Source organism: Galeopterus variegatus, unplaced genomic scaffold, assembly GCF_000696425.1.
Source record: "Galeopterus variegatus unplaced genomic scaffold, G_variegatus-3.0.2 Scaffold101, whole genome shotgun sequence".
Taxonomy (NCBI): domain Eukaryota; kingdom Metazoa; phylum Chordata; class Mammalia; order Dermoptera; family Cynocephalidae; genus Galeopterus; species Galeopterus variegatus.
In genome coordinates, this window is record NW_007726212.1 from 391,633 (window position 1) to 403,896 (window position 12,264).

At 36.3% G+C, this 12,264-nt stretch overlaps 1 protein-coding gene across 1 annotated transcript in view; it reads left to right on the forward strand.

Moving 5' to 3' along the window:
- RBM25 (RNA binding motif protein 25) overlaps positions 1-12,264 on the forward strand; it is a 51,371-nt gene that overhangs the window by 441 nt on the left and 38,666 nt on the right. Inside the window, exon 2 of the mRNA XM_008583867.1 lies at positions 7,651-7,771. Within this exon, the coding sequence (XP_008582089.1) occupies positions 7,666-7,771 (106 nt within the window). The 5' untranslated portion in view covers positions 7,651-7,665. The remainder of the gene's footprint in view (positions 1-7,650; positions 7,772-12,264) is intronic.

Sequence of the window (12,264 nt, forward strand, 5' to 3'; positions counted from 1 at the left end):
GGGGGTGGGGTGGGGGAGGGGACGGGCACGAGGCTTGGGTTTCTCCGCTTCTCTGAGGCCTCGAGAACCAGTGGGCCCAGCGGGAGCCCGTGGAGGCCGGACCTGGTACATGAGCTTTCCTCTTTCCTCCTTGCATCGTCGCCCACTTTCCCTTTCCCTTCCACGTTCCGCCACGGGTTGAATCGCCTGGGCACCTTCTGGGCTCTGTGTTAGCCATAGAACAGTCGGTGTGCCCCTGGGGAGCCCTTCCCTGAGGACCCCTTCTTACCCGAGCCCGCGGAGCCCCACGGTAGGTTTTCCGGGCCTAGGACACACTCGCCCCAGGCTCTGCCTTGGAGACAGCCTGCACCTACCCTTTTTGGCGAGGTGCTGGCCACCAACGGTTTTCTTTCCTTTTCTGTTTGGTTATCTAGAGCCCGCCACCAAAGGAACTGGGCCCCAACCGCCGTGATTTTAGCTGTTGCCTACCTTTTGTCGTAGGCAGACCTCTCGGCTTGCTTAAGATTGTGATGAGTACTGCCGTACTGATCCTTTCCGCACTGAAGGATGCAGTAAACCATGTCTCCATTCATTCTAGGCGATTACCAAGCTCCACATTAAAATGTGTTACTTCTTTCTCACACTTCTTGGTCTTCAATATTGCTTTTTAAATACGTTTTTCGAAATAGATCTAGCGGTATGAAGATCATTTTGAAGTTATGTGATATGGATTTATATTGCCTTGGAAATGCCATTTTGATAATGGGCAGAATGGAGCAGACCAAAGGAGGGAAGAGAGTGGACCCCTCTTGCATATGAAGTACTGTGTAGTTGGCAGTATTGTATAAACGATTTTTTGTATTGTTTTTGGAGCTTTGCGTTTTTAAAGGTTATTTCCAAAAGCATTCAGAGGCCCAGAAAGGCAATTCAGTTTATCAGTTCCTCATGATTCAAGTAGATATTATACTATTTTAATTCATTTAGCTTTTCTTAAAGCCTTGGTCGTCTTGATCTGTAAAATGAGGATTATAATAGTATCCACCTCATAGGTTGTTGGGGTTGGAGATTGAGCGAGAAAAACGTGTGTAAAACCCTTAGCGCAATATCCAGGTAACATACAGTAAACATTTACTCTGTATTAATAGTTTTATTATTTAAGAATTTTCAGGGAAGTACAAGAGCCTAGCCCTGACTCTTAACATTTCTTCCGGTATACTTTGAATAGACTTTTATAAACAAAGTCAAAATTAATCCTTAAGTTTCTTTTTTTTATCATTGGTATATTATTACTAGAAAGAGGCATTAAGGTGCAGTGAAAACGGCTTTTGGATAAGTAATTTCAGGATAGTGAGGACCTTGGAGTCTCCATTTACTTATTGTGTTCTCCTGCACAGGTTAGCTTTTTCATTTGTAAAAAGAGAATAATAAATCTACACCAGGTAATTTGGAAGATTAAATGAGATAATGTATGATAAACACTTTTGTAAACCAAAGTAAATAAAAATGTCGATAATTTTATTAAAAAATTCATCTTTGGGGATTTACCAGATTTCCTCTTAATTGGCAGCAAAAGTGGTCACCCCCAATGGAGTACCAAAAGACTCTTACGAAGAAAAGGTTTTTACTGTCCCACTATTGTACATAGGCACTGTGTATTAATAACGGTTTTGACTGTATTTTTTATTTCATGATTAGCTGTTGTTTTATTCCACTGTGTCTGAATATATGTTTTTAATAAAACTAATCCATGTTAACGTGGGGTAACTACTTCAGACCTAATAGGAATTTGGGATTTTCAAGTTAAATTACATTTTTGGCCACAGACAAGTTAGCAATTTACTTTTTTCGTTTACACATGATTTGGAGAAAAATTATATTGCTTATTTTATAGCTTTGTAAGCAAAAGTAATCATTGATGAATCATAACATCTTATAAAAACATTCTGTGTATTTTTAAAATCTCTTATCTTTTCTAACACTACTACTGGCGTTCACAAAAGGAGATTTTGATTCCTTCTTAGTTTCTTGAATAGCTTTTTTACTTTTTTTTTAACTTGCAGAAAATAAAAGGAAGAAAATATTTCCATTACCTAGAAATATTGGTATTGCCTTTTTAACTTTATTTTGACATAATTTCAAATTTACAAAAAAAGTTGCAAGAGTAGTACAAAGAATTCTTAAATAAATGTCTTTCACCCAGAGTCCCCAAATGTTAACAATTTACCAATTTGCTTTATCCTCTTCTCTTTCTCTCTATAGTTTTCTTCTGAAATGTTTTGCTGGTAAGTTGCAGACATGATGCCCCTTAACTACTAATATTTGCGTATTTCCTAAAAACTAGGACATTCTCTTGTTTAACAACAGTACAATGATCAAAATCAGGAAATTAACATTGATACAATATTTAATATATAGGTCTTAATTAGATTTTGCCAGTTGTCCTGAATTGGTATTGCTTTTTTTAAAAAAACAGCTTTATGAAAGTGTAATTGACACATAAAATCACTAGTTGTAAATGTACGCTTTAATGATTTTTATTAAATGTACAGAGTTGTGTGACCATTACCCAAAAGGATCCCTCCTTCATGTTTGCAAGTTACACTGTTTCACCCAGGTTCCAAGCAACCACTGATTTTTTTCTATAGATAGTGTTGCTTTTTAATCATTGGAAATGGTAAGACAACAAAATGGAAATCTCTCAGGAAAAGATCAGCTAGCTCCCTTTTTGGATATTCAGAACACTTGAGTATTTTCATGACTCTGAAAAGCTTTGGTGTAAAAGAATTTTTTTTTGCTAATCAAGCATTTCCCATTCTTCTTTGGGCATGGAACACTTTTTTGTCAGAATAATTCCTGCAGCCTCCAGTTTTGTGTGAAATTCAATTTGAAAAGTAATGTTTTAAGGTCTTGCTTTGCTTAGGATGGGGCAGTTAATCTCAGCCCCCAGAGTACCTTGCAGGCTATCAACAGGGTGGGAAACTCCATGTTACACTAGTAGTTATTGGATATATTCATTGTGGAACCATTGGACTAGCTGTATAACTTTATATAATAACTTAAATTTTGCCCTTTCAGAACTATTATAAGTAGTACTTAGAAAAGAACCTGGCACATAATTGGAGCTAGCTAGTTATTGAAGGAATGAATTAATTAATGAGTTGTATGTGAATGTTTCCTGAGAGGAATTTATTGGTTCACTCTTATCAGTTCAGAAATTTGGTGAGGTGTCCTGATGGAGCTAGTCTTTAAATCTGTCACTGGTGAAATATTATGTTCCTATCTGGATAAATTTGTAGTGTAGTGTAAATATAGTGTAGTATAGTATAAGTTTGTAGTGTAGTGTAAGAATACTTAAAAGCAGTGTTTCACTGTATTTTGTATGCTTATGGTATTGGAATTCTCAGGAGTGCAGAAAAAAATGGTTTGAAAGAGTAAAGAGAAAAAAGTGGAAAAGAGAAAAGCAGAGTGTATGCATATGTTGAGTAACAGAGATAAATGTTATTTAGATTTTTTTCTTTTTTTTTTTTGGGAGGCTGGCTGGTATTGGGATCTGAACCCTTGATAGATTTTTTTTTTTTCCTTTTTGGACCAAATTTGTTGAGATAAAATTTATACACAATAAAATGCATCCATTTTAGTTTCAGTGAGTTTTAACAAGTGCATACACCTGTGTGACCACTGCCACACTAGGGATAGGAAATGCTTCCATTATAGGTGCTTGTTTTTGTTATTTTGGGCCACAGAGTTTCATACTTGGCAGGTAAAAATGAGCACTTTTTTTTTTTTTTTTTTTTTTTTTTTTTTTTTTTTTTTCGTGTCCGGCAACGGATCGCAAACCTCAGTGTTGCGCCCGGACCGGACCGGGACCGGCAACGGGATCGCAATCCTCGGTGTTGCGTCCGCACCTCGCTCAGCCAGTGAGCGGGAACCAGTCTGTATGTGGGATCCGAACCCTCGGCGGGAGCACGCCGCCACGCTCCCAAGCAGCGCACTGTAGCAGTGCGCCACCGGGCCGGCCCCCAAAAAATGAGCACTTTTAATATTTTTAAAAGTGCTATTTAAATGCTTTCAGTGTTAATAAAATAACTGCTTCTCTCTTTTTCTTAGACCCCACATACGTCCCTCAGCAAATCGTATTGACTACCTTCAAAATACATCCAGAATCCAATAACTTGATACCACTTTCACCATTACCACCCCTTCCACTTTTGTCTGGTTTACTGCAGTAATCTCTAGCTTCCATCCTGTTCCTTTCCAGTTAACACCGGGGTTATTGGTATGGTTAAAATGTAAATCAAGTCAAAAATCTTTCAAATATTTTCCATTTCATTCAGAGTAAAAGTCAAAACCTTTATGATGTACTACTAAGCTCTACATTGTCTGAAACCCCTCCCCAAAGCAATACTCCGTGTTTATCTCTGTCTTTCCTCATTTGTGCTTCTTCAGCCATACTGTTGGCCTTGCTGTTCCTCTCTCATACATATCATTCCTATATTAGGCTCTTTGTATTTGCAGTTTCCTTTGCTTGGAAGGCTCTTCCCCCAAATATGAATAGGGCTTTCTGCTCCAGCCTCTTTCAAATCTTTGTTCAAGTTTTCACCTTCTTGATGAGGCCGGATCACCAGATTTAAAATAAACTACTTCCTATCTCTCTTCCCTGCTTTATTTGTCTACAAAGTTCCTAACAACTTTCAGTGTATATATAATTTTAAGTATTATAATTTCTATTGTCTTATTTATCATCTGTAGGTAAAACAACTCTCAATTATTTTCACATACTAGTATTATTTCACATACTAAACTTTATGTTGAAATAAGTAGTTGATACTCTAATTAGGATGTTTAAAGTGAGGATTAGTATTTATCAAAGATCTCCAGAAATGTTTGTTTTCTGAATTTCCATGGGAGGGGCCATTATCTTCTTAAAGGAAGGAAAGGAATATTTATAAAAAGTAGTCATTAACTGTGGTATTTTTACCTGTACCTTTGAAGTGCAGCCTATGAATAAGTAAGTTTTGAGCAGCTCCAAATAAAAGGGAAATATTTCATAGAAAATTTAGAAGTGAATGGAATGGGTATATTGGCATAAACTAAAGTTAAATCTATATCTGGTTAACTTTTAACCGGATGAATTATACATTTAGAATCATACAATCTAGCTTACACACCAGGAATATAGAGTTTTTTATTTTAATGTTACTTGTATCTAATACTGGTGGGGAAAAAGTGGTTCTAAAGATGAATTCATGGCCCAATCTTGTAATCATTCTGAAGCTAGGAAGTGAGCTATTGCTAGCATACTACTTAGCATGTGATAGCTTCTTAATAAATTTGTTTATTGAGGTCCTCAGAGTTTGTTTACTGATTCATTTATTAATCGATTTATTTATTCAACAGGTATTAAAACCAACTGCCCTCCTAAGAAAGTGCTGAGATAGAGTATTATAATGATAATACAAGAGCTTCTGTAAGTAGGACAGTAGCCCTCTCTGTTTTTAAAGGAGACTCCCCCCTTCACACACATGCCCTTTCATGTAGAGTATTTGTTTTTGTTTGGGGGCCAAAAGTATTACAAAAATGTTATTAAAGAATTCAACACATTTACAATCTTAGAATCTTGTGTTTTTCTTTTGTAATATATGCTGATATGTACCTAATATTTAAAGCATTTCCAGTTCCTTATTTGCTAAGTATATAAAGTCGTCCTAAGAATTCCTTTACCTGTAAAGCTTTCTAAATATTTAAAGTGTTTTCTGAAGTTGAAATTTAGATTTTATAGAATATTATATTATCCTAACTTATTAAGTCAAAGGAACAGTCTGAGGAAAAACAGTCGTGGGCAAGAAGGACATGCTTTTCTGTTTTAAAGAAATGTCTAATAAACAGATAAAAAGATAGCAACTTCATTAGTGGTCAGGGAAATGTAAATTGAAATAAGAAAGTATTTTTTACATATCACATTGTTAAAATCTAAACACTGATTTATTCCAGTAATGGTGAGGATATGAGAAAAGGACATACTCGTGGTGGCAATATAAATTTGTACACTAGTTTTGGGGGGGTGGTTATTAGGAGGTAAATTGTGGATGTGTACAGTACTAACCTGTATTATAAAATTACTTGCACAGGTGCCTATATCCAGTATGTCCAAGAATGTTCAGCATTATTTGTAAGAGCTAAAAAGGAGAGCCAATCATTAATGTTGGCTGAATAGTTATTGTATATTTGTATTAGAATAATTTACTGCGTTACAAATTGTGAGATAGAATTTTATGAACTGAGATGAAGAGAGGTCACTGATAATGAGGGAGAAATGCATGTAACAATATAGTATGATTACATTGTATGTAGAAAAATTATTATATATTAGATTATGTATGAATGATATTTAAAAGAAACAATAACATGTACCAAAATGTTGGGATTAGGGGGCAAGGAAGTGGAAGACTTGCGCTTTTTATCTTCTTTCTTCTGAAGGGTGAGTAAAACAATTATAAAACACAAAGGAGAAAATAGTAGAGACAGACATTCTTAAGAAGCTTTTAACAACTCTAGATGATTTATAAAGTGGGGAAATTTCAATTATAAGTGGGAGAATTTGTCCTAGTGTCCAACAGAAATACCTCCAAATCACTAATTTTAGTGGAATCACTGATGGGGGATTGACCCTCTTATTTTGGCTGCTTTTTAAAAATTGGTGCACAGAACCCCCTCCTAGGACATCCTAACACTGTGTTTCTACTTTTTCCAGTAGTTCTGGAGGCTTAAGTATGTTGATGAAATATAAAATTTTGAGGGAGGAAAAGCTTTAAATACTTATATTTGTTTAGCAAAAGGACAGAGTTTCCTTGAATACTATGACAAAATGAAACAGTTCAATGTGTTCCTGTTTTTTTTGGCTGGCCTAAACAGGGATCAAACCCCGTACCTCTGTTTTATCAGCACCATGCTTTAACCAGCTGAGCTAACTGGCCAGCCCATCTTCTTTTACTTAAAAAAATCAAATACTAACATGCGATTCTTGGATTTGATTCGAGAATGGTTAAGAGGCTTGCTTTTGATTTTTAAGAAAAATTATGGCTTGTCATTGTCACAAGTTGGGTGTTCTTTTTATATTTGAGTGGTTACTATGTGACCTGATGTCAGGAGTTCTTCCCCCGCTTCCAGGTTTGTAGTTCAGTGACACATTTGTCTTCGAGGAACTGGCCAACGTTGAATCAACAAATACTGTGTTACCTTGTAAATTTAGTTTTCGGGGTGCTGATGGGTATATAAAAAAAAATGAACGCTTCTAAAAAAAAAACGCTTAAAACACTTAGATACCTTCCTGGAGTCTAAGTTTGGTTTAAAAAGAGTCGTTGATGTTTAGTATTTAATTTTTGAATATTAACTGAACCTCAAAATTCTTTTTTTCTTTATATGTATTCCCGTATGATTGTAGGAGTCTATCCTGAATTTAGATCGTGTACATTTTGGGAACTTATTTTAGAAAAGATCTAAGTTTTAAAAATTCTCAATGGACAGACAGAGAAAAGAGGGTCTTTGCCAACTCCTTTGGGTAAGAAAACTTTAGAATTTTGCAGATACTCTAAAAATGAAGGCCAACAAACCAGGACATATCAAAATGTAAAATTTTCAATTAAAATGATTTGTCTTGATTTCTTTCTTTAGACTGCTGCAGTAAGAATGTCTTTCCCCCCACATTTGAATCGCCCTCCCATGGGAATCCCAGCTCTCCCACCAGGGATTCCACCCCCACAGTTTCCTGGCTTTCCTCCACCTGTACCTCCAGGTAAGTTTGTTGATACTGTTTTTTGTTTTTTAAACCTGTATTTTCGTCACCGTGATACTATAGGAAAATGATATGTATATTAATTATATCAGTAGTAATGATGTCAGCATCATTCTGGAAATATGGATGTCTCTTTTTCCTGTGGCAGTAGTTTTTTTTTTTTTTTGTCTTTTTTCGTGTCCGGCAACGGATCACAACCCTCAGTGTCGCGCCCGTACCGGACCGGGACCGGCAACGGGATCACAACTCTCGGTGTTGCACCCGCACCTCGCTCAGCCAGTGAGCGGGAACCGGTCTGTATGTGGGATCCGAACCCTCAGCGGGAGCGCCGCCGCGCTCCCAAGCGGCGCACTGTAGCAGTGCGCCACCGGGCCGGCCCTATGGCAGTAGTTTTTATGTCTGGCTGAGTATCAAACTCATCTGGGAAGTTTTAAAAAACATTTTAAGGGGCTGGCTGGTTAGCTCAGTTGGTTAGAACTCAGTGTTAGTAACACCAAGGTCAGGGGTTTGGATCCCTGTACCAGCCAGCCACCAAAACAAAATATATATTTTTTAAAAAATAGGTAATACATTCACATGGTTCAAAAAGTATAGAAAGGTATACAGTGAAAGGTTTCCCTCACATGCCCACATAACTGCTGTCACTATTCCCTTACTGAAAAAGGGAAACAAAACAGAGTCATTAGTTTCTTCTTTTTCAGCTTTTTTTCCCCCTTTGACAGCTGTCCTGTACAGGGATCCAAACCCTTGACCTTGGTGTTACCAACACTGTGCTCTAATCAACTGAGCTAAGTAGCTAGCCTTCTTTTCCAGATTTTTAAAAAATGCATATTTAAGCCATTATAAATAAGTAAATATACATATATATATATTTTTTTCTTTTTCTGAACTATGAATCGAGAAGTATATATTATTTTATCTCTTAGTTTTGGGGGTTTTTTTGTTTGTTTTTTCCAACATACATAAAAGCGTACTTCAAAAAGTTCATGTAAAAATAGAATGAAAGATAATACTGAGGCCGGCCCGGTGGCGCACTGCTACAGTGCGCCGCTTGGGAGCGTGACGGCGTTCCCGCCGAGGGTTCGGATCCCACATACAGACCGGTTCCCGCTCACTGGCTGAGCGAGGTGTGGGCGCGACACCGAGGGTTGTGATCCCGTTGCCGGACACGAAAAAAAGACAAAAAAAAAAAAAAAGATAATACTGATCTTTCCATAACTTTTTGAAGACCCCCCCCATATAGAAGCATCCTGTATATACTATTCTGCCCCTTGCTTTTTTTCACTTGACAATATATCTTGGAGAGCTTTCCAAATCAATATGTAATAGTTTCCTTTCTCCAAAGTTCTGTGGAGTTTAAAAAAAAAAATATGTTCAAGCCCTACCCCAAAAACCTGAATCAGGTCATTAGAAATTGGAATCCAAGGATCTTTTTCTTGTTAACAAGTTTATAGGTAATTCTAGGCATCCATTTAAGCATAGGGAACCCATATTTGGGAGCTATTATCCTGAAGTATATAGTTAGCATTGTTTGGCCTAAGGAAAACAGATAGTTTTCCTTTGGTTTATGGGTAATAGTTCAGGTATTTTTATATTTTAATGGGGTTGAAAGCATTTCATACAAAATTAGTTTGTTTACCTTTCCTGAAGATAGTATCCAAGAGCTCTCTTAATTTGCCTGCTAGAAGTATTTTGATGTAGAATCCATGTTATTGAGATGGAAATCAGCAAATGGTATTGTAAATTATCCAGAAGTATTTATTTGAGGAAACTTTTACATTGGGGGCTTATGTTTTAAAATCAGATTTTCTATTTGAAATTATAGTGTTTTACTAAAGAGCTTGAAAGTTGCAGAGTTAAAAATACATTGCAGGTGGCTCATATGATGGGTCGTTTCTTCATAGCATGTATGTTACAGGGATTGTACAAACAGCAGATCTGTCTTTATTTTGGATTAGACTTGACTTCTTAATTTTGAATTAGGGAATTTACTGCCATAGGCTTTGAGAGCCTACCCCTCAGAAAGGTATTTAAAAAGCCACAAAATAAACATGGTAATTTTTTTGTAATATCATTTAAGACTTCAGGAATTTGGAGGAAAAATCATAATTTAAAAAATGAGAACAATTATGCATATATTCCATAGAATAGAATGCAATAGTTATACAAATTTTGCTTGTAACAGGGCTGCTGTAAGCTGTGCCATCAAACAGATTAGTAAGTGTAAAAGGACAGTGTTCTGAACCACTTTCATTTAGGCATCAGTTTTTTTCTTTGGTTTATGTATCCTTATTTTTTTTCATATATTTATAGTTTGATAATACAGATCTGTTTTTGTTTGTTTGTTTCGTTTTGTTTTTTAAAGATGACTGGTAAGGGAATCTTAACCCTTGACTTGGTGTTGTCAGCACCACGCTCTCCGAGTGAGCTAAGCGGCCATCCCTATATAGGATCCGAGCCTGTGGCCTTGGTGTTATGAGCGAGCACCGCACTCTCCCGAGTGAGCCACAGGCCGGCCCCTACAGATCTGTTTTTTGATAGACCTTACTATAACCACGATACAAAGCCTTGCTGTTGTAGGAGTTATAGGGAAGGATAGTTTACTTACTATTTCTTTGTGAAGAAATTTAAGGAAAGGATTGAGAGTTAAGCTTAATAATTTGTTCAGAATCAGGAAAGGTAACAATGGAAAATCCATGCTTTAATTTCCTTATCAGAAGATGAGGTTTAGAAAAGATTTAAATTCTTTTGAATTAAAAAAATCTTAAGTATAACAAATTCAGATGAGCATTATACCAAATTATAAATGGAAGTAGAAGCTAAGCGGGACGTATTTCTTTGAAGATTAATCCCTGCATATCTTTTAAAATGGGTTGAGCGAACCTAAAAGCAGATTTTTTTGTATTTCTTGTTGCTGTTTAGGTAATGCCATACTAATGTGGCATTTATTCACAGAGTGGTAACACTTACAATTCTGATTTCATTTGTCACAGTGTACAATATCATTTGTGTCTGGGGAAATGTATTTTAGTTGGGTGATAAATCAGACTTTAGTTGCAGCTCACTCACTGTCAGCAGCCTGTGTACAGCATCAATACTTTAAAAAGTAAATAATGAAATAGTATGCTAAACTGCTGTAATGATTCAGAACCACAGTACCCGTTTTCATGTGTAATTAATGTGTAATCTCTAAGTGAGATAATGTATGTGGTGATCACATTATATATTAAATTAGAAAATAAATTTGGAAAATAGGTATTATTTTTCTTAAAAAATAATACATGCATATAGAAAAAAGTCTTCATCCCCCAGTTTCTTAGTTCCCTTCCCCAAAGGCAGCCTTATCAGTTTCTAATGTGTATTTCTCTAAAGAGAGATACCATGCATTTCCTAGTGTATTTGCTTATGTTTACTCTTTCCCCACTTCCTTTTTTTTTTTTTTCCTTTTTGTCTTTTTTACTGACCGGTAATGGGATCGCAACCCTCGGTGTCGCGCCCGTACCGGGGACCGGCAACGGGATCGCAACCCTCGGTGCTGCGCCCGCACCGCGCTCAGCCAGTGAGCAGGAACCGGTCTTCACATGGGATCCGAACCCTCGGCGGGAGCACCGCCGCACTCCCAAGCAGCGCACTCTCCAGTGCGCCACCGGGCCGGCCCCCCACTTCCTTTTTTAAAAAAACTCAAATGGTAACACATTGTTCACATTTTGTACACTTTAATTTTTTTCATTTGAATATGCATAGATTTTTATAATGAGTAGCAATACATTTTCCATGTGAATTGTAAATTTCGTAATATTAGTAAGTTGGAGTAGAAGAGGTACTGTTAAACTGAGTAACTGTAAAGAGGAAAAAAAATTCCTCAAGATGTCTTTTTCTGAATGTTTTCTTTAATAGAAAGTTTACCTAGGGAATAAGTGCCACATAGATTACAGTTGGTAAATGGGAGAAATTATTCGTTTTTGCTTTGCAAAGCTAAGGTGATTAATTAAAGTTTTGAGCATCCACTGTAGTAAATGGTTCACATAAATTATCTCTGTTCACAGGAACTGTTAGGAAATAATTATTTCAGTGGAATTGAGGAAACAAGCTGAGGTTAAAGTGCTTGCCCAAGGTTGCATAACTGAAAGTGATAGAACGAAGAAATGAACCCAAATTTGACTCCGAAATGTGATTTTTCTATTTTACACAGTTTACTGTAGACTTATTGATAGGAATTTTGATTTGTACCTTTTAAAATTTTTATTTTGAAAACATTTTAAATAAATCATGTTAAAAAATAAAGGGATAGTGTTCAATGTTTAAGAATTTATTACCAGTCTTAGATGGAGAATTATCTTAAATTCATGTTAAATTTGAACTGAAAGGTGATTTCAGAATTTCTTGAGATATTTAGAAGCATTTTCTTTTTTCTTTCTTTCTTTCTTTCTTTCTTTTTTTTTTTTTTTTTTTAAAGATGACCGGTAAGGGGATCTTAACCCTTGGCTTGGTGT